The sequence below is a fragment of the Cajanus cajan genome, chromosome 2 (assembly GCF_000230855.2).
Source record: "Cajanus cajan strain Asha chromosome 2, NIPB_CcT2T_4, whole genome shotgun sequence".
NCBI lineage: Eukaryota > Viridiplantae > Streptophyta > Magnoliopsida > Fabales > Fabaceae > Cajanus > Cajanus cajan.
The window spans coordinates 64199252-64221190 of record NC_138518.1 but is presented as its reverse complement, the minus strand read 5'-3'; the positions used below and the strand labels follow the sequence as shown (position 1 = coordinate 64221190).

Below are 21939 nucleotides of genomic sequence, written 5' to 3'. Positions count from 1 at the left end.
ATGGTTGATGAAATTAGGAACAGGAACGTGGGTTAGTTTCATTTTGATTGAGTGGCAGTCTGCGCTTGACTCCTTGTGCTGTGTGTGTTGTGTCTAGGAAACAACAACACACTACATTTTCCATTTCCATTCTTTTCTATTTCCTTTCCACACTCACTGTCTCTTCTTCTTCTTCTTCTTCCACTATTCATTCTTCTCCTTCTCCTTAGGGTTCCGATGCCCCACCAATGGATACGGTGAACCATCACCGGGAAGACCCACCGCCGCTTCCCATGCACCTCGACACCTTCCATCACGCCAACGCTTCCGACGAAGGGGAACAACCTGCTCCACTCGCCATTGCTTCTTCTGCTCCGCACGCCCGCACCAGTGAACTCACCATTTCCTTCGAAGGCGAGGTCTATGTTTTCCCAGCTGTTACGCCCGATAAGGTTCCCTTTCTCTTTTCATTCTTTTTTTTTTTTCAATTGAAAAAATCATTTTTTTCCTCGGTTGTTATGGAGGCACCACATGCTGTCAGATGTGGATTTGTTTGTTATTCATGTAATCATATTTTTATGTTTAATTAAAGGATTAAAAATATTGGCAAGTCGTCGCAGAAAGTGTAGGTTACCCAAGCAGTGATTTTTTTTTTCTTTTCTAGAGTTGTATATGTCACTATTGATGTGAGGTTTTTGCGGAGGAAAGTAAGTCAAGGGGCTTCTCAATTACTAGGAATGTGCCTTTCTTCCTTTTCTAGGTTTTCAATGACCCTTTCATTGGTTTTGATTGCTTGATTATGATATGATGGTGAATATCTGATATCTCATGATATTTTCAAATTTTTGTATGAATTTTCTATTAAATATTTATTTTTGTTTAATGAAAATGCCCTACTTGTGCATATTTGCTCAATTTCTATAAAATGATTGGATATTTTTTGGGTTGGATGATCATTTTCTTCTGAAATACAGGTCCAGGCTGTATTATTACTCTTGGGGGGGCAGGAGATGCAAAATAACGGCCCTGCTTCTGACATTTTGTTGCAGCAAAACTGTCAGGACATTAGGGTATTTCTTTAGGAATTGCTTTTCTCTTTGATATATTTTATGACTAATTTTTTGACATTATTAAGTGTTCTAAAATTTGTTTTTACATGCCAGGGAATAAATGATCCCTCCCGAAACTCGAAGCTTTCACGAAGATTTGCATCACTTGTTAGGTTTCGTGAAAAACGAAAAGAGAGATGTTTCGAGAAAAAAATCCGGTATTCTTGCCGTAAAGAGGTTGCCCAGAGGTAGGGTGAGAATTGCTGTACAAACATTTATATATTATTGGAAAATAAATAAACGCATATATGTTACAGTGAAGTATTCTCCCCTCCCCTGAGAAATGCTTAAATTATATTTCAATGTCCTCTTATTTTAAAAAATACACTTGTCTCTTCTAAGAGATTTATGTGTGCCAATATTTCTAATTTTTTACTCTCAACATTAGTGGCAACTAATTTTGAAGTCCCTATTATTGACTTTGGGACTTCAAGATTAAATACAGATTTCAAACGAAGTTCCAAAGCCAATAATGTGAGTATTGAAAACAACATTTCATTCATCAAGTCCTAAAATTAATAATACAATGCATAAATTTAGCTTTTGATGACCTGAGAAATTGAAGAATATACCCTTTGGAAGTTTATTTAATTAATAATGATGTTTTTATTTTAGTGCTGTGTCTCTGTGCCTTGCAAAGCATTAGAATATCCTGGCTTTCAAAATAAGAGTTGAAGTTTTTACTTTTGATTTGACATGTAGGCTTGTTTTCTTGAGGTTGACAATATTTGGTTTTCTAATAGGATGCATCGAAAGAATGGACAGTTTGCGTCATTAAAGGAAGACTACAAATCTCCTACTGAAAACTGGGATTCAAGCAATGGTACTCCTTGCCCAGAATCTATGTGAGTTTTAAAAGTTATATCTTCTGTTTGAAACTCAGATTCAATAATTGATGTTCTTAATATTTTACATGTTCATGCTAATACGGTTATTGTTGTGTTACACCTCTGCCATTGTTAAGTGAACGTAGATGCCAGCATTGTGGAATTAGTGAGAAGTCTACTCCAGCTATGCGTCGAGGACCAGCAGGTCCAAGATCTCTGTGCAATGCCTGTGGGCTTATGTGGGCAAATAAGGTAATTAATATCTGTTTAGCTTATTATGTAACTGTATTTCTTGTTACTGATTTTTGCTAGTCTTACTTAGTGATTTGTTGCTTATTTCTTTACATTCCATATGGGATAATCAATTGAGTGGGTCGTTAAGGTCATAACTCATAATAAATACTATAGAAATATGCTGTACCATAGTAAAAAAGTAAAATGGCTGGAAACTGAAGAGATACTACATGTTGGCATCACTGACAAGTGATAGACATTTATAAATTTATGATTTAAAAACTGGGTTTTTGTGTCAACTTGAAGAATATTATTTTTACATGCATTGTCATTCTGTTTCAACCAGAAGAATAACAATGTTCTGTCTATTCAATATCTTATCTATTGCCGTTATCAATTCATTGTTATTGTAGTCTTGAAATTGTGTGAAAGGTAATTATTTTGCATGTCTGAATTGTTGTGGCCATGCAAGTATAGTTTATTACCAATTACCAACTGAACAATTTCATGTTTCTTTCTTGCTTAAAGTGACTTGGGTAATCTTATAGTATCCAATTACTGATATTCATTTTCATGTCTCATCGATTTGAAGGGAACTCTGAGAGATCTCAGCAAAGCAGGAAGGGTTGCTTTTGAACAAAATGAACTGGTATTTTTTATTTTTTATATTGTCGTTGGACAATTTCTTGTCTTCCATTGTCATACTTTCTCCTATATTAAATAACAAAGAATAAAATATGTTGTCTTCCTGCATTACATCTAAAGAATAAAAGAATAAGCAAATTCTGCCAAGACATGTCTCCATCTACAAGATTCAAGTCTGAAACTTTCCTCAAGGGATTTGAGTTTAGTTCCACTTGGACCAACAACTTGTTGGTAAAGGAGGCTTGATTTATACATACAAATAAAAATCAAGTATTTTATTATTAGTGGTTGCACTGTATAATATTTAAGCTTAGAAATATAGAACCATTCTTATTATGTTACAACTGGTTTGAGAAATAATTGTTGATGAAATATGACTAGAGAGGTGTGTTAGGAGATGACAACATGAAAAACTTTATTCTGTAATTTTGCTCTTAGTGGTTTCCAATTTGAAATTTCTGACTTGATCTTTGCTCAACAGAAGATGTTTGGAATTTCACATCTAATAATATTCTCTTATTATAAGGATACTTCAGCTGATATAAAGCCTTCAACAACAGAAGCAGAACATTCTTGTGCTAACCCGGACAAGGAGGTATTTTTGTTGGAATTTTCTTTTATCAAATTGACAAAAACTTTATTTTGTTGATGTTGTAACTGTTTCTTTAACTTCTTGTTTTCTTGTCTCATTAGTGGTCTCCTTTGTTTACCAAACTTCGTCAAAGGGTTATAAAAGAGCATGAAAACTCTTCAAATTATTTCACTATATTGTTTGCCCAGGGTCCATACGAATCAAATGCTTGGTTTTTTAAATCTGCGCTTGCTGGTGCTGATTATTTTTCAAATTTTTTAGTACTATTTTCATGATGGAACACTTATCCTAATGCTGCACTGTTCCAATTGCTGTGAATTTGTATTTTTTTATTTATTTATCAGGGAAGTCCTGAGGAAACTAAGCCTGTACAAATGGATTCCAGACAGTCACCTGAGAAGACAAATGGGCAGGTTTTATCTATTTATTTGTTTGTTTGTGTAAGCTATGATGAGGAAATTTGTCTTGATTATGCAATTTACTATCGTTGAAAAGTTAATTGAAATATGCAAAAATTGACAATTTGATTATGTTGAACTCAACCACATTTTGCAATGGTTTGTAAAACCTTCTATTAAAGGTTCGATTAGTTTTTAAAAATTAATTAAATGGAGCAGATACACGGATGAGCATATCTGAGTCTCATAAATAGTATATACAGAAATAATTTTTTCCTTACATTGAATTTCCTCCCAGAGATGCTATTCAATAAATTTCCTTAAAAAGTTTGTGTAATCTGGAGATCTGAATTTTTAATTAGAGCTCAGCTACTGAAAATTAGATAAATTGAATGAATGTTGAAGGAAGAATATATATATTACTAGCTCATGGATGCATGGCACACAAACAATATTTGTGGGATAGACAGACATAGTTCCATTTTACAAATAGAGATTAAATCATGTTACCGAGCCTGGGATAAGGATAGTTTTATGACTTTTATTTATGGTCCTTTGCTGAGCTTTGTAGTTTGTGACTTTTTGATTTGGGAACCTGCGATTTTATACTTGTATTTCAAGAATGTACCTTAAAAGCTTATCTAATTTTGAATATTATTTTCTTCAATTAAATTTTCTGATTTACAGTTTATTATCGGAACTGATGAATCAGTTACTGACAACTTGTCCATCCAAGTGGAGAATCAGGCTCTTAATCTGCATGAGCAGGTATTCCTTTTGCTTCCCTTTAATCAACTATCAGGTATCCTTTGAGATGAAAAAGTCATGAAAAGGGTTGAGATGACACGACCTTGTTTGACAATTGGCATGATATACTTTTGAGATTTACAGGACACTCTTGAGGATCTTGCTGATGCTTCTGGGACCGAATTTGAGATTCCTGCTGGTTTTGATGACCAGGTATATTTTTTAACTGACCTATCACAAATCCTGAATAAGGGACTAATCCTATTAGTATTAGCTTTCATCTATCATTTACTTTATTAAAATTCATGATTATTACTGACATTCAGGTTGATATGGATGATTCCAACCTGAGGACTTACTGGCTGTGATGTAGAGATATTGCTGTGCGCAATCAGCATGGTTTGTTCACTATGGAAATGAATGTGCACCGCTGGTTCAACTAACATTGCACTTCTAGAAATAGTTTATGTTTTATAGACAAACTATTTCTTGAAGGCTGTTAATTATATGATTGTAGACTTACAGTTTTCTTACATGAGTTCCTGTACATCCCCTTGGGACCAGATTTTATTTCTATAATGTGAATAGTTCAGTTTTTATACCTTTACTTCCGCGGTATTCAACATTGATTTGTATTTCCTGCTGTAACGCTTCAGAAGGTATAATTGGGTGGAGAAAGGGGAATGAGACGGAGAGAAAACGAACATTGAAGAAATTATTTGTTACACAAAAAATAACTCATTACGTTTGCTCACGTGAATGAGTAGTACATTAAAAATGAGAATAAGCCAACGCAGCAAACTAATAAAGAATGAAGTCCTAAGGCAATTTCAACCCAGCGAGTTTTATGAATCATTAAAATTTCTTTTTATGTAATCATTTGCAATTCTCCGGGATATTATATCAGTTCAATCTATTTAAGCAACTTAATTAATTTTTTACTTAAACATAATAATTTTAAATTCTCGATATCGATATCTTGGTGAGACAGATTCACACTAATGAAAAAAACTAGGCGTCTCTTTTTTCATCCAAATATATATATATATATATATATATATATATTATTTATTATAAATTTTAATTATATATAATAAATATGCATGTACAATATACATACTAAAATACTAATAAAATTAAAAATTAAAAGTAAAAGATTAGGATAAGTCATTGGGTTTAATGAGAGTGAAATAACTCTTTAAAACACTCTAATTAGTTAATCAAACACTTTGGTCAAAATATTCTCATAGATACACAATTGATTTTTAGTATACCTTTTTCAATTAATTTTTTGTGTAAATAATTTAATTAACAAATAAAAGTAAAAAGAAATTTAATTAATAAAAAAATGAATAAAAGTTATAGACCATTAAACTTTGAGTTTGGACTGAGCTTGGGCATAGTCCAACGTTAAGAATAAGAACCTCTTTGACATACAGTAATCATTCAAGAACCCAGTTTTGATGAATCTTGATTGTCGAAAGTCTCTTAAGGTTGATTTTTCGTGTCAAAACTAATGTGTCTTGGTTGCCTAAGATGAATCTTTATAATGAGTGGAGATTTCCTTATTCGCTATTAATGATTGGGTTACGATATTGTTTTGCTATTTGTTAATTTGACTTCACTGGCTTGCAATATGAATTTATTTTCCAGGTGACTTCTTTGCCTGATAATTTTACATTCAATTGCTATGTTTGAGCATTAGTGACCCAATACACGATGTGAATTCTTAATTCATATTGTAAAATATTCGAATGCTTAAGAATTGATATCTCAAAATGCAATTACAATATGAGTCTCATTCAAATTGCTTGCGAATTACTTCTTATTGCAAGCATCTGAATTATCTTTGGATTCACGTCCTCATATCAACATATTATTAATGCAAGGATGATTTAATTCTTGCCATCCAAATGCAAAAATTTGGAGGGGAGTTTCTTCCAACTGGAATTTGGTTAGTCAAAGCATAGCTTGGAGGATTGGTAATGGTCGTTTAGTGGAGTTTTGGAAAGATGTGTGTATTTCAAATGTAGAGAGGCCTGATAATTCCAAATGTGTGCTTTCTATGTGAATGCCAATGGTGGATGGCACATTATAGGCTTTTGACGTTTGTAGGGCACTTTTTAAAACTATATGAGGTTGTTGTGAAATTATTTGTCTTTAATATTATTTTTGTATAGTGATACATGATTTTTTTTTTTTTAATTATGAATGAGTTATATGAGTTTGTCGTTATAGCTAATAATGATAATAACAAAATTATTATTGGTTGTAGTGACTTGTTAAATTGTGTCACATATATTATTTTTTATTTTTTATTTTATTTTGGTCACCATGATTCATAGTATAATTTGTTTTTTTTCCTCATTTTACTCGTTATGAGTCATAATCCTGTCAAATTCTTTTTTTGTTTTGGTTGCTATGGCCCATAGTATCATTAATTTTTTTTTAAGTTGCTACAAGCCATATCTACAAGTCATAGCCTATAATAAGAAGCATTCAAAACATAAAATATGTTGTTGATTCTTTTATATATAAGATGATGATAATGTTGGAGTTAATTCTAGTGGTTAATCCTTTATTTGTATCATGACTTTGATATAAAAATATTTTAGCCATTTTAGGTTTTATGTCATTGAAACTTAGTAACCTCCTTAAAATAAATTGTTCATTCAAATATATATCAAATGTGACTTGATTGTGAGATTTTTTAAATAAAAAACATTATTCTTATATTGGTCATAGTCAAGTATTATTGTTAATTAGGATGATAATAATACGTTGAAACTATTGTGTGAGTTGAGTGATGACCACATTTTATAAGTCATGAATATGAGATATTAAGTCAAACACACATGTATAAATATTAGGAGTGATATTTATACCGAATGGTTCCACTATGAGAAAGCTTCATAATAATTATATAAGTGTCATAAGCGCTTTACATGGTGACCATAGTAGAGTATTAAAAATAGTCTTTCAACTTGAAATTACTACAATTTCTACACGTAGGAGTTGTAAACTTTGAAATTATTAAATGTTATATGTAACAAGATAATTATAAAGATAGTTAATTGGTCCTACAACGAATCACGTAGAGGGATGTGTGTGTTGTGAAAATGATTTGTCCTTCCTGCATAATGAAAGTTATGTCTTGAGCCTCTCGATACAAGGAGACGTAAAATATGCATGGTCATGTGAGAATAAAACAATAAGAGATATTGAGTCTACTCATGTTTGAACATCTACTTGATTATCAAGAAGCATATAATTAGAATTAATAAGAATGACACTTTTATGTCTCATGTTCAAATCAAAGACATATGGACAAAGGGATAAATTACTCTACAGTAATCATAGTTGCAAAAGGTTGGAATTAGATCATCAATTTTTCTCATTAATTGGGTGAGAATGATGCATTGCCATATGCCAATATTTTTTTATATAATATTTATTATTATATTTGACGTGACATTTAAATATTATTGTCAATTAAGCGAGAACTTACGTATCACACACATTGAGTAAAAACTTGAAATAAGTCATTAGATTAAATGATATTTAATTTAATGGTAATTAATTAAATAGATTTAATAAAATTGGAGAGGAAATTGAGTTTGTATTGTCCAAATCCAATAAGGATATAGATTAGGTTAAATAATTGTCTATAAAAGACGCGCTAGCCTAACTTTGCAAATAAAGTGAAAATTAATGTTGTGCTATCTTACAAAACTACTCCTGCCCTCTCTATGGCTAGCACCAAATCCTGTTCTAGTTTTGTTCATGTGGATTGAGTAGTGACAACATGTTTTTGGTGCTTAGTAATCAAAGGGTTGTTACTCCTTCATCCAAACAAAATTTTTTCAATGAAAATTCTTAAAGCACACTCCAAATATAAAAATCCTAAACCTTGAGTGTGATTCTTGGTAGTGTGTGATATGAGAGAAATGAGTTATTCTACTCATAAGATCTTTTATTAAGAATTAAATTAAAACTTTTTTTTTTTTGTGAAAATTTATCCCTCAAAATCCCAACAAATAATATATATATATATATATATATATATATATATATATATATATATATATATATATATATACACACACACACACATACATATATACATCCTAAATCCTAAATGTGATTCTTGGTAGTGTGTGATATGTGAGAAATGGGTTATTCTGAGTGTAATTCTTAGTAGTATATGAATCCATAAATTGTTTGTATGATAATTCTAGATTAATTGATATGTATGTTTTTCTTACTTAATTTTTAAGTTGTATTAAGTATAGTGATTTACCAGATTGTTACACTAAAAGAAAAATTTAAAATCCTTCTAGATTTGATGGTTTAATATTATTTATGTGAGAAATTTTATTTAAATTCATACTATAAAATTGGACAATATGTTATGAAAATTGATTGTCTTGAAATAATTATTATATAAATTTGGATTGTATGCTTTGAAACAATTATAATATAATTTTTTTTTTCAAATTCGTACTATAAAATTAGATGGTATGCTTTGACAAATAATGGTGTTGAGGAAATTATTGTATAAATTTGTTATTCAAATTCATATTATAAAATAGAGATTATATGCTTTTAGATTTGATGGGCTTGAAGTTATTTTTGTATGAACTTTTATTTTAATTCATATAATAAAATTGGATGGTATGCTTTTAGAATTGACGATCTTGAGATAATTGTTGGATAAATTTTTATTCAAATTCATACCATAAAACGAAGATTGTATGCCTTTAATCTTAGATTTGACGATTTTGATGTTGCTTTTATTTTAAGTTTTATTCTTATTCATACAATAAAATCGGGATGGATTAAAATTGTTTGCTTTGAGAATTGATAATTTTGGTGATATTTTTATTTGAATTTCTATTCAAATTTATACTATAAAATAATATTGGCATCAAAATGTTATAATTTGTGAATTGATTGATTTGATGCTTAGTTGTGTATTTGTATATCTCAATTGAATATTTGATTTTATAAAATCAACGTTGTCATGTTGTTTGGTTTCTAAATGTTATCCTTGGAACATTATGGTCCTCCAGTCCCCCTTTCAACAATAATCTTCAATTTTTATTTATATTATAATCTTCAACTTTTGGCTTCAAATGTGGTGGTAGTTTCATTTTTTTAGGGTAATTTTGACTGATCGCAAATTAGTCTATTCAGACTATTTTTTTATTTATTTATAAAATTTAAAACTCAAATTTGAAACTTTTAAGACTTGGAGACCAACTACCAAAGACACGGGATTTTTATTTTCTTTTTGACAACTGTGAATAATTTTTTTTATGTTTTATATTTTCTCTCCCATATTAATTTTGAACTACTTTATTTATTTATTTATTTAAAATACTGAAAGCAAGAAACAGCTGATCCTTTGTATTTTTGCAATCATGAAAGTTGATTGATGCATCCCAGTCCCATGTGTTTGGACATTTATTCTGAGGAAGGGAGAGATTTGGAACACTATTACTATTGGTTGTATTGAATAAAGCTTCCAAATTAAATAGAATGACATTAGAATTTAGAACCGAAATCATAATTCATAAAAAAAAGAATATTTCTGATTTCCCCGGCGCCGCCTTGCCCCGCAAGAAAATCTCCTCATATATAAAGCTCCCGAGTTCAAAGTTCAAACACCTCTCATAAGTCATTACAAGCGCAGTTAGTTTAGTTAGTTAAAGGAGGACTCTCCAATATTCGAATAGCATAAACCCTAACACTCGATGGCGGTTGCCGGCGACGCCGCTCCTCTTGGTTCGTCGGTCATCTCGCTCGTCAACCGTCTCCAAGACATCTTCAGCCGCGTCGGGAGCCACTCCGCCATCGACCTCCCTCAGGTCGCGGTGGTCGGCAGCCAGAGCAGCGGCAAGTCCAGCGTCCTCGAAGCTCTCGTCGGCCGCGACTTCCTACCTCGCGGCAACGAAATCTGCACGCGCCGCCCCCTCGTCCTCCAACTCGTCCGAACCGAACCCTCTCAGGACGAGTTCGGCGAGTTCCTCCACTTGCCTGGCCGCAAGTTCCACGACTTCTCACAAATCCGCTCCGAAATTCAGGTCCATATTCAATTTCAATTGAATTTGAATTTGAATTTGAATTTGAATTAGAATTTTCCACAATGTGTTACTCAAGCACTGATGCTGTTGATGTGTTTTGTTGCGTAGGCTGAAACTGATAGGGAAGCTGGAGGGAACAAAGGTGTATCGGATAAGCAGATTCGTTTGAAGATTTTTTCTCCGAATGTGCTTGACATCACGCTCGTGGATCTCCCTGGAATTACCAAGGTTCCCGTTGGTGACCAGCCTTCGGATATTGAGGCTCGAATTAGAACCATGATCATGTCTTATATCAAAACTCCAACCTGTCTCATTCTCGCGGTTACGGCGGCGAATTCGGATTTGGCCAATTCGGATGCTCTTCAGATGGCAGGAATTGCCGATCCTGATGGTGGCCTTTTTTGTGCTGATGCTTAAAGCAATGATCATTTTATGTGTCTCTGATTCGTGGTGGTGATTCGATATTTTGATTTTTCTTTTTCTTTTGTGTTGCACTTGCAGGTAACAGAACCATTGGTGTCATCACAAAGGTTAGTATACTATTTGTAATGTATGAATGTGTTTGTGAAGTTTGTTGTGCTGCTTGTGTGTGTTGACGAGTGTTGGTTGGATTCTAGTTGGATATCATGGACAGAGGTACTGATGCGCGGAATCTGTTACTAGGCAAAGTTATTTCCCTCCGACTGGGTTACGTGGGTGTTGTGAATCGTAGTCAAGAGGTAATGTTGTTATCCTACAAGAGACAAATATGCACTTATGAATTGCTTGATTGGCTTGCTGGTTGACGTGTAGTGCTGAAATTTAGTGTTTTGTTTTCATGTCTAATTAGGATATTCTAATGAACCGAAGTATAAAGGATGCTCTTGTTGCCGAAGAGAAGTTTTTCCGCAGTCATCCTGTAAGGAAGCACCATTGCTTAGTGATGTTCAATATGTGCCCCGTCTATATACTGATTTAATTTATGCTATTCAAGATATACAGTGGCCTAGCGGATAGTTGCGGTGTTCCTCAATTGGCAAAAAAGTTGAACAAGGTAAAAAATTTGCAATGTTGAAAACACAAATTTGCTTTTATTATTATTTTACTGTTTCAAATTCTGGCCTTAAATTAGGTCTTCTGCTTATACAATTAAAAGAGGTAAACTCTTAGAAACACCCCAAAAGATCTAACCATTAGGAATTCATATAGGGTTCCAGCATATGAGTTTATATGTCATATGTATATTTGCTTGTATATCTCTTCCAGATTCTTGCACAACATATCAAGGCTGTGTTACCAGGGTTGAGAGCACGAATAAGCGCTTCACTAGTCACCCTTGCCAAAGAACATGCAAGCTATGGAGAAATTACAGAGTCCAAGGCATGTGTTATTATTTGGATGAGTTTAAATGACTTGGAGTTTGTTTAGATATAAGTTAGAAGTGCTTTCGAGAACTTTTCTACTGAAATTTAAGAGTTTTTTCAGTAGAAAGGCCCTCAAAAACATTTCTAAGCTTGTATCCAAACAGACTTTTATTAAAGTTGAGTATAATATACTGTATAAGAATTCTCTTTGTTGTAATAAAAAAGTGACACATTTTCCACTGTGGCTGGCCATTTACCTTATTTTATGTATATCCTATAGGCTGGACAGGGTGCTCTTCTCCTGAATATTCTTTCAAAATACTGTGATGGTACTTAACTATCCCTAATGCCTAGTTGCTTATCTCTTTGACTTTTACATCTGTTAACTCACTATTTCTTTCATACTTGTTCATTTACCTTCCAAATTTGATTGTACCATTTTTTGTTGTTGTTTTTTACTTGTTGAAAACAGCATTCTCCTCCATGGTAGAGGGAAAGAATGAGGAGATGTCTACATTTGAGCTGTCTGGAGGTGCACGAATTCATTACATTTTTCAATCCATTTTTGTGAGGAGCTTGGAGGTATACACTTATATATGATGATAGAATGAATTGTTTTTAATAAGCTAAATCTTTCGTTTGAATTCACATGATCATTTAATTGTAAGTGTTGAATTGAATCTTCATTTTGACTTGTTTTAATGGTTTAATTCCGTCTAAGCAAACTATACATTATACAAATTTCAATCCAATTGAATGATTTCAAGGGAAATGGGAGTTATAAATAATTTTACATGAGCTGATTTATATAATGTAGATTTTTAGGAAACAGGCAAAATATATGTTTTACTCCATGGAACCACCCAATGATCATGTTGCTCTGTCCATTTCCTCTGAGTTAGCTCCCAGATCCTGTTATATAATGCAATTAAATGTTATCTTATAGGAGGTGGATCCATGTGAAGGTTTGACTGATGACGATATTCGCACAGCCATACAGAATGCAACTGGACCTAAATCAGCACTGTTTGTTCCAGATGTAGGTCTTATCACTATCTTATATATATATATGAGAAGGGATCCGTTTATTCCAGGAGTAAGTTTACCTAGACTTACTTCGTTCAATAACTCATTTTCTACATTAAATTTCAACGATCCAACTGTTGAATTTAAAGTCCTTAATGCATAGATTAAATCTGTAAATTTTTAAAAAATTTGAAAACTATTTGATACTTAGTTTCATTAATTCAAATTGATGGATAACATATTTTTATAATTATCCGTCAATTTGAATTAATGAAACGAAGTATCAAATGATTTTCAAATTTTTTAAAAATTTGCAGATTTGATCTATGCATTAATAACGTTAAATTCAACGGTTGGATCGTTGAAATTTGATATAGAACATGAGTTATTGAAGACTTATTTCTGGAGTAAACGGATTCATCCTCATATATATATATATATATATATATATTTTGAATTGTGATATTTTCTTAGTCAAACCCCACAATCTTATCCTATAAATTATGTAATTTTTTTGGCCAATTGAAATAGTACTTATATATTATTTCCATGTAATTAGGTCCCATTTGAAGTTCTTGTACGCAGGCAGATATCTCGACTATTGGATCCTGCTCTTCAGTGCGCTAGGTTTATATATGATGAGTTAATTAAGGTAGGGGTTTATGGTTGCCATTTCTGATGCCTTACGTCATTATCGTACAATTATGTGCTAAATTCAAATCCCCTCTTCAGGTCAGCCATCGCTGTATGGTGACTGAATTGCAGCGATTCCCTTTCTTGAGAAAGTACATGGATGAAGTTATTGGGAACTTCTTACGAGAAGGCCTTGAACCCTCGGAGACTATGATAACACACATGATAGAAATGGAGGTATGCTGAAATTTAACTTATTTGATATTTTAGATGTATAAACGTTTCCTTACTCCTACTACTACCGTAATTATGTTAAAAGTAGATGCTGAAAATACAGTTTGGTGCTTAGTTTACGGTGTCTGAACTTGGTTTCATGACACAAATCCTACCAAAATAATGATTCCTTCCTGTGCTTCGGTTACTGAGTCTAAACTTGGTTGCACGATACAAATCCTACCAAAATAATGATTTATGCCTTAGTTATCAATCCCGGTCACAGTGTGGAGGAGCTGTCTCCCAAACGCTGTAGTAGGATAGAGAATAACAAGATGACTACTATACCAAGGATTATAGATACAAGATCAATAGTTTATACTATATAGATATAAATGCTAAAAAAATTACCCAAAATTAAAGACATGTTCATAATTTATAATCAAAAGTTATAATCTAAAGTCTAATCACATAGTAGTTTCACTCATGGTTATCAAACTCGAGTGTTAACCCGTAAAATCGAAAAAGTTTAAGAGTGTAGGAAGACAAACCTGTTTAACTCTTAATCAAACTTGTTTTTGAGTAGAATCGAGTAAACTCGAGCAGGATCGTGATTTTAGATGCGAATGAATGCATCTAAAAGAAAGCCCAAAACGATTGTGCAAGGTACGTTCCAGGGTATTTTTCCCCATCAAAATAGAGTATTAGGGTCTTTGTTGCAGTGCGATCTGAACTGGATTTCGCATTTGTGTCTGTGTCCATGTGGTCATGGTGGTTATTGTATGCTCCTCTTTGTGCTTTGTGTGTGTTGCATTGCAACTTGCACGTCGAGATTTAACCTTGCGTGTCTGTGGCCATGTACAGTGTTGGGGTTCTCGTGGCTGCGTTTGTGTCTAGTGGGTGTTGCAGCTTCTTTGAAGATTCAGATTTTCCTTTTCCCTTTTTACTAAACTTTGAAATACACAAATAACAATCCGTTTGTTCTCTTTTTATTGAATCATTATTTGTTTATTTATTTTACTAAACCTGGAAATACACCAATTAATGATGATACAGTAATTATTTTTTATTTTACTAACTAGTACTAATGTACTACTAAATTTTACTATTTTATTATTGTAGTTTACTATTTTTTTTAATTATGAAGTTGAAATATTGAGTAGTTATGTTATTTATAGGTATTTTAATATTTCTATTTCATATTAAGTAAACTCTTATGAGTTTATGATACAAGTTTATAGAGCTTCCATGAGTTTACTAAATTCTCGAGTTTGACAACCTTGATTTCACTCTTCATACTTTAACCTGTCTCATACTTGTATTGATGCTGACTTGCACCATGCCTTATAGTGTGTTATTTACTTTCAACTATTTGTCTTTAACCATCTCATACTTTTATTGACCACAACTACTATTGCTTCTTATTCAACCCTGTAACAGAATGAGGCAATTACTTTTAATGAAGTTTTTTGTATGTGAAGGTCTCATTTCTTGGGATATATCTTCCTTTAATTTTTAGCTGATGAGATTCATGTATTAGAAATTTCATCAAAAATGAAATGTGTTTTACACTCTGCTTGCTTACTTGATTGACATTGGCTTTGTGGGTGTTTAAACTTTGATGAGTTCATTCTCTTGAAAATAAGGGTAAATCCATAAAGACTTAAAGATGTTGAGAATTCTGTGGAATATACTAATCTAGTAGAGACCATTTAAATACTAAGATTTAGCTTATTAATGTCAATTGTGATGTCAATCTGTCTTATAAAACTTGAAGTCATTGTCCATAATTTCTTATTCAAACTACACCAATTTGCAGATGGACTACATAAACACTTCCCACCCAAATTTTATTGGTGGAAGTAAGGCAATAGAAGCTGCAGTGCAACAGACCAAGTCTTCTAGAGTTGCTTTACCAGTTTCTAGGGTGAAGGTGTACATATTGTGGTCTCATGTGAATGCTAATTATTTCTCTCCTGTCTTTTTTGTTTTAATGTTCTCGTCTTAATTTTCAATAGGATGTGTTGGAGTCTGATAAGGGACTGGCTTCTGATAGAAGTGGGAAGTCTCGATCTATTCTTGCAAGACATGCAAATGGAGTAGTAGCTGATCAGGTATGTATGTAATTTTATCCTGTCAAGTTGACTGCTGATTTTCTTTATATATATATTATATATATTACCTTAGTTTTACTATAGATATATCAATTCTTATGATTTAAATTAAAAAAAGAAACAGGGTGTTCGTGCTGCATCAGAAATTGAAAAAGTAGCAACCTCTGGTAATTTTTTTCTATTTAATGTTTTGAGTTTGTCAGAGGCACGTGTTTTATTATGAATTTAATTTTTTGCTTTTCTATTATTTGTCTTCAATCAAGCGTCTGTGATGAATCAACAAGCATCATTTGTATTATACATTATTAGACTCTTTAATGTTTGATCTTTTTGTCCTAGGAAGCACTGGTGGATCAAGTTGGGGGATCTCATCCATTTTTGGTGGAGGTGATAATCGTGTGTCTGTGAAGGAAAATACAGCTAGTAAACCACATACTGAACCAGTCCAGAATATGCAGTCAATCTCTACAATTCATTTGAGAGAGGTATATATATGATTGACACCTACATTAGCTGGATCAATATGGGTATTTATCTTTTTTATGTGCCTTGTTTATAGCCTCCTACTGTCTTGAGGCCATTGGAGAGCAGTTCAGAGACAGAAGCTGTTGAAATCATAGTAACAAAGTTGCTTTTGAAGTCATACTATGACATTGTCAGAAAAAATGTTGAGGATCTTGTCCCGAAAGCAATTATGCACTTTTTGGTGGGTACTTTATATCCTTCTAGGATTGCAAAAATTTGTTTTTTAACTGGATGTTGCAAATGATAAATATAAGACATGTAGTCTGCTTTCAGTTTTCAGATGGAATGGTATTTAAGTAGATGCAATTATATATATATATATATATATGTGTGTGTGTGTGTGTGTGTGTGTGTGTTTCCCGTTTCCTGATCAGTTCTGTAATCTGAGTAATTGACAATATATAGATCGGATGCATATCTTCTCACTTTTGGAAAATAAAGGGAGTGTGACAGATAGGTTTAGAACCCACTAATTGTTTTAGCATAATGCTCATAGATTACAGGTTTTTCTTTTGTATGGTTAGAAGTGATATCGATTGTTGGAAATTGAAGTCTGAGTGATGAAGTCCTACCTTGGTTTGGAATGAGTTAAGTAAGGACCACATAAATGAACTAAGCTATATATTCTCCGCTTTAAGGTTTTTGGTATAGGTGTAGTGTCGAGCCTACTATTGTGGTTTGTTGCATAAGTGAAATGAGATATATCCTCTCCACTGTTTTTGGATTTTCCCTCACTGCCTAACAACAATGTTATTATGAAATAATTTTTATATTTTTAACACTTTCCCCTCAAGTTAAAACTTACTTAGCCTTAAGCTCATCACAATCAATCACTGAACAAATAATAACAAAAAATGTAACACATGACAATGAGAGTTCAGATGGGGCTGCAACATTTAAGACTAAAGATGGGGCCTAATTGTAATTGCATCTATAGGACTGGAGATATGGATAAACATTTTATGGGACAGATGAGACTAGTGTGAGTTGCATCCAATATAAGTCAGAAAGTCATCATCAAAATTATCATTCATTGACGGAAGAAAAATCACCACTGGTTTGATCGTCAATGCACTGTTGACTGATTTTAAACAGGATAATGGATAATTTGATCATTCTCGGTTGCCCTCAGGGAAAAACATGCCTTACTTGAGAAAACATCTAATCTGATTACTGAACATTGAACACGAAAAAAAAATGCAACCTAAGGTAGTAGAACAGTCATGGGATGGTGAACTGAACATCAATTGATTAACTCATAATATACAATACTGAACACAATTCATTCATAATACAGTGATACACATGCACCTGCTGTCTCAGACAAAATTCTCCTATAGAGTGTATTCTCTTCTCACAAACTACAAATCACACTCACTTGCCTAATTACACACCCTACTATTAGATGTAATCCTGATGCATAACTGCCATCATGCAGTTTGGCAGCCTGACAGAAAATTAGGCCACTCTCACCATTCCACAAAACACAATTTGACGTCTCTACCATTGCACCAAGGCAGTACCGCGATGCTATACCACTGTACTGCACTATGAACTGAATTCCTCTTCCTAATTAAATAAGGAAACAAATCAGGAAATATATTAAATATGAAAACTGCTGCTAGGTTATTATTTAATATATACTCTTAATATTAAACGTTTTATAGTGATATTATGAGATATTTAGATATTCCAACTCTTAACATTCATTTTATCTTACCATATTCTCTATGCTACTTGTTGTTTGAACATACCTGAATTTCCATGCATTCCATAACTAGGTAAATAATACAAAGAGAGATCTTCACAACGTCTTCATTGAAAAACTATACAGGTATTATATAGTGATTATATCCAATATATTTTTAGAATAATCATATTGCCATATTTGATACACATTGTATCTGTTCATCATGGCTTGCTTATTGTTCTTTGTATGTTACATTTAAATCAGAGAGGATCTTTTTGAGGAGATGTTGCAAGAACCTGATGAGGTAGCCATGAAAAGGAAACACTGCCGAGAACTGCTCCGAGCTTATCAACAGGCTTTTAAAGTGAGTGGTTATAATATTTTAATCAACCTTGTCTTACTGAAGTTCTGTATAATTTTATATGACAAAGTATGGTTCTCCTTTAAAGCTAGTGCCTTTGACTTCCGGTGGAGATGTTCATGATCTTTAGTGCACGCATTGATCTACTGCCCTATTAAAAAGGGCAACCATATGTTATAAAACTCCCTTTATGCATGGGGTCAAGGGAAGGGTCAAACCGATTGTGTGTGACTATAGTAGACAGTCTTGCATTGCATTTATTTGCAAAAGGCTAATTCCATGGCCCGAATGTACGATTTATGCTTACAATACCAATGTTGCACCAAGTCTCTCTTGATACATGAATTTTTTTTTACTATTCCTGGAATCTGAATTTAGAAATGTTAATATCCTATATTTGATTTATTATTTAAAAAAATAAAATTCTTAGGAAATATAGTTTCCTGGGATTGTTTCTTATGTAGGTTTCCCACAAAATTGTTGTCATGGGAGGTGAGAATTTAATATTTGCGAGTTAAAAAGAAAGTTCTATTGCAGTAAAAATATCACATTACTTTAATTTGCTTAGTTAATATAGTAAAAATCTTTGATTCCTTAGTAATATTTATAAATATTTGTGAAAACATTTATGACTAATCAAACAAATTTTAATCATCTCTAAAAATCATTATTCCTAGGATATATGATTCCCAAGATTCTTGATTTTCAGGCATGAATTTTTTTTTTTTATTCTATTGAATGCCCCCTCAGTCTGCTCACCTATACTTGTGGAATTTATATTTTATAAGATGAACTTGGTTCTCTGATCCTAATTGTTGACTTGGATATTTGTTTTTCATATGGTAAAACACGTAGTAATTTAATTGTTTGTTTAAGATTCTTTTTAAATCCTCAACTTTCTTGAATAATTTTAGGCCGTGCATGCATTTGATGCATCATCCTTACTTAGAGAATCAGTTTCTTCTCATGACTTCTAGATGTATATGTTGTTCCAGATTTATTATTTTATCTTGAAATCCGTGAGCTTTTTTACATTACTACATTGATTGCTAAATATGGTTGTTCTGATGATACTATTTCCTCTTTGGTAGGATTTGGACGAACTGCCTCTTGAAGCAGAGACAGTTGAAAGGGGATACAGTTTGTCTGAAACTACTGCTGGCTTGCCTAAAGTTCGAGGATTGCCAACTTCATCTATGTATTCTACTGGCAGTTCAGAAGACTTTTATGCAGCTTCTCCCAAGAATTCAAAATCTAAAAAGTCTTTACATTCTGGGGAACTTCAATCACCATTGCATGCTAATACAGATTCAAATGGAAATGGAGGGCCATACTCGTCAGGTTTTAATTCCATGGCTGATGAATGAGCTAGCTTATTGTGCTTGTTAGTCCAAGGAATTTTGACTCGGCGTTTTATTTAGTTGTTTATGCTTATGCAATTTTTGAGGTTTGGAACTCCTCCCAGAGCTGGACTGCATTCAATTACTATTTTCCATCAAAATGGTCCCGACTCCTGAGTGTTGGCCAATCTTTTCTTTATCTAAGTTCCCTTTTGTTCTCATACAGCCTTTGCGTTATTTACCAAGGCTCTGGAAAGAATAACAGGAGCAGATGATTTATCTAAGTTACCATTTTTGTCTTGGTGGTTAGTCAGATATTGTTCATAGCAATTTCTATGTTGATGCAGTTTCAGTTTTGTGCACCGCAATGATTAGCAAGTTGGCTATATGAAACAGCTAGAAATGGATGGCAATAATGATTTTTTGCTCTCCCCTAAATGAATTCGTTCTTCGTACCATGGGTATGTATGAGACTTCTTAATACTACTAGTTCACATATTAGGACGAGTGAAAACTAATGTTATAGGTGATTAGTTAGTTGTGGTGGTTGAGATTTGTTTGTTGGTTGTTATTTACTAGTTCAATAAGCTCTATAAATAGAACATGTTTCACACTCATTTGTGTCTCTTTTTTTTCTTCTTCTTTTTATTTATTTATTTATTTTTATTTTATTTTATTTTATTTTTTTATTTATTTCAATTAATACAATGAATCACTTTGTGCAAGTTCTCTCATGTTCTCTGAGCTCTAAGTTTTGGTCTAACAAGTTGGGGCCCACGTGTCTCTTAAGTTTTTTTGATACGTATTAGAGCTCTCCAATGTGGAGAGTTCCATTACTGAGCTTTTGAGGGAACTGCCGATGGATCTGATTAATCTGAGATTATCAGAGAAGATTTGGAATTGGTGCTCTTGAATCTTGATGCTGTCAACGAAGATTTTGTACTTGTTGTAAATGATGAAGGGAGCAAGTTGTACTTGAAGATCCTGCTTCCATTGTGTTTTGGCATAACAAACCCAAAAGGCCAAAAACCTATTTTTTGATTCGCATTTGGACCACTCGAGAAAGCATCGCATTGTCAAACTGCCAATGCACCAGCAAAGGCCTCAAAACCCAGATATAGAGAATCTCACTATTACTATAAAGGACGAAGACGGTGTAGCTGAGAGGGTTAATTGAAAGAATTGTTGATAATAAACCCAAATTTCATTTATGTTCAATGTAGTGTTTTAAAATACAAAGTATTTCCTACTTATAGGCAAGCTTCTTAATAAACATTCCACGGGTTTAAACTTTACTTAAAAATAATTATCACTAAATATTCTACAAAGTAGTCAATTTTCTCTAGAAATAAAATCTTACTAACCATCATAATAGTCAGACATTTTTCACTGGTTCGCAATATTTTAATGTCTTGCTAATCATCATACTGGTTTAATAAGTCTCGTCAACCATGCCAATAAACCTAAAAATAATAAAATCTGACCTAGAAAATATCTAAAGAACTAAAAAAGTCATTAATATTAGTTGAACTAGGATTAAATTTTATAAATAAGGCTGAGTTTAAATTTTATACATAAAAAAATATAATTTAAAGATGAGACTTGGTTAGCAAGTTTTGTGGTAAATATTGTTTATGACAATTTTTTCTTGGATATTTTGCTCTGATATCATGGTTATTTAAAATATTAAAAAACATTCGAACTTATTTTAAAAAAAACAAAAATTACGTGAAAGATAAGAAAATAGTTCTTAAATGATTTTTTAATCCCAAAATCTGAGTATCACACCCAAATAAATTTTAGTGCATTGAGATGCATATTGTGTATGAAGTGTTAGGCACAATGGGTCTTCCAAATTGTTATTTTTAAGTCAACTAAAATTAGTTTCAACAAATTATAAAAATGTAACAATATTTAGATTGAGTGATAGTATAATTGAACCTTCTTTAACTTACACATTCATGACGCTTACCTTTGCAAATTCTTTTAATTCCTATTCTAGTCAATGTGTCTTCCATCCATACATATAGTACTTGAAACTGTTCGACCTTAATAAATTATTATCATTTCTTCTCTC

At 32.6% G+C, this 21939-nt stretch overlaps 2 protein-coding genes across 6 annotated transcripts; both read left to right on the top strand.

Moving 5' to 3' along the window:
- On the top strand, positions 1–5138 carry LOC109804724 (GATA transcription factor 19). 4 transcript variants are annotated; one of them, XM_083068684.1, is made up of 11 exons: positions 6–431; positions 954–1049; positions 1143–1276; positions 1832–1933; positions 2053–2167; positions 2742–2798; positions 3276–3389; positions 3731–3799; positions 4472–4552; positions 4676–4744; positions 4858–5138. In XM_083068684.1, the coding sequence occupies exons 1-11, from the start codon at positions 228–230 to the stop codon at positions 4897–4899; spliced, it is 1083 nt and encodes a 360-aa protein (XP_082924810.1). In that variant the 5' UTR covers positions 6–227; the 3' UTR covers positions 4900–5138. The 4 variants fall into 4 exon arrangements, 2 of the variants coding, with proteins under 2 accessions (XP_082924810.1, XP_082924811.1); XM_083068685.1 differs by having other exon boundaries at positions 9–431; positions 3321–3389; XR_014431652.1 differs by lacking the exons at positions 4676–4744; positions 4858–5138 and having other exon boundaries at positions 1–431; positions 3488–3799.
- A 4890-nt stretch (positions 5139–10028) lies between these two features.
- Positions 10029–20479, top strand: LOC109804872 (dynamin-related protein 3B). 2 transcript variants are annotated; one of them, XM_020366770.3, is made up of 20 exons: positions 10029–10617; positions 10726–11008; positions 11119–11147; positions 11235–11336; positions 11447–11515; positions 11591–11650; positions 11863–11976; positions 12241–12289; positions 12433–12542; positions 12907–12999; positions 13546–13638; positions 13719–13856; positions 15652–15765; positions 15851–15946; positions 16065–16113; positions 16286–16431; positions 16506–16652; positions 18253–18305; positions 18426–18525; positions 19614–20479. In XM_020366770.3, exons 1-20 carry the CDS (start codon positions 10288–10290, stop codon positions 19887–19889), a joined length of 2451 nt encoding a protein of 816 aa, XP_020222359.1. In that variant the 5' UTR covers positions 10029–10287; the 3' UTR covers positions 19890–20479. The 2 variants fall into 2 exon arrangements, with proteins under 2 accessions (XP_020222359.1, XP_020222360.1); XM_020366771.3 differs by having other exon boundaries at positions 10030–10617; positions 16071–16113.
- The last annotated feature ends 1460 nt before the right edge of the window (positions 20480–21939 follow it).

Bases quoted from the DNA above. Each gene is read 5' to 3' on its own strand.
- LOC109804724 (XM_083068684.1), top strand. From the start codon at position 228: ATGGATACGGTGAACCATCACCGGGAAGACCCACCGCCGCTTCCCATG. The intron at 1,050-1,142 runs GTATTTCTTTAG...TTTACATGCCAG, and splicing joins AAAACTGTCAGGACATTAGG to GGAATAAATGATCCCTCCCG. The intron at 4,553-4,675 runs GTATTCCTTTTG...TGAGATTTACAG, and splicing joins CTCTTAATCTGCATGAGCAG to GACACTCTTGAGGATCTTGC.
- LOC109804872 (XM_020366770.3), top strand. From the start codon at position 10,288: ATGGCGGTTGCCGGCGACGCCGCTCCTCTTGGTTCGTCGGTCATCTCG. The intron at 12,290-12,432 runs GTACTTAACTAT...TGTTGAAAACAG, and splicing joins TCTTTCAAAATACTGTGATG to CATTCTCCTCCATGGTAGAG. The intron at 13,000-13,545 runs GTAGGTCTTATC...CCATGTAATTAG, and splicing joins CAGCACTGTTTGTTCCAGAT to GTCCCATTTGAAGTTCTTGT.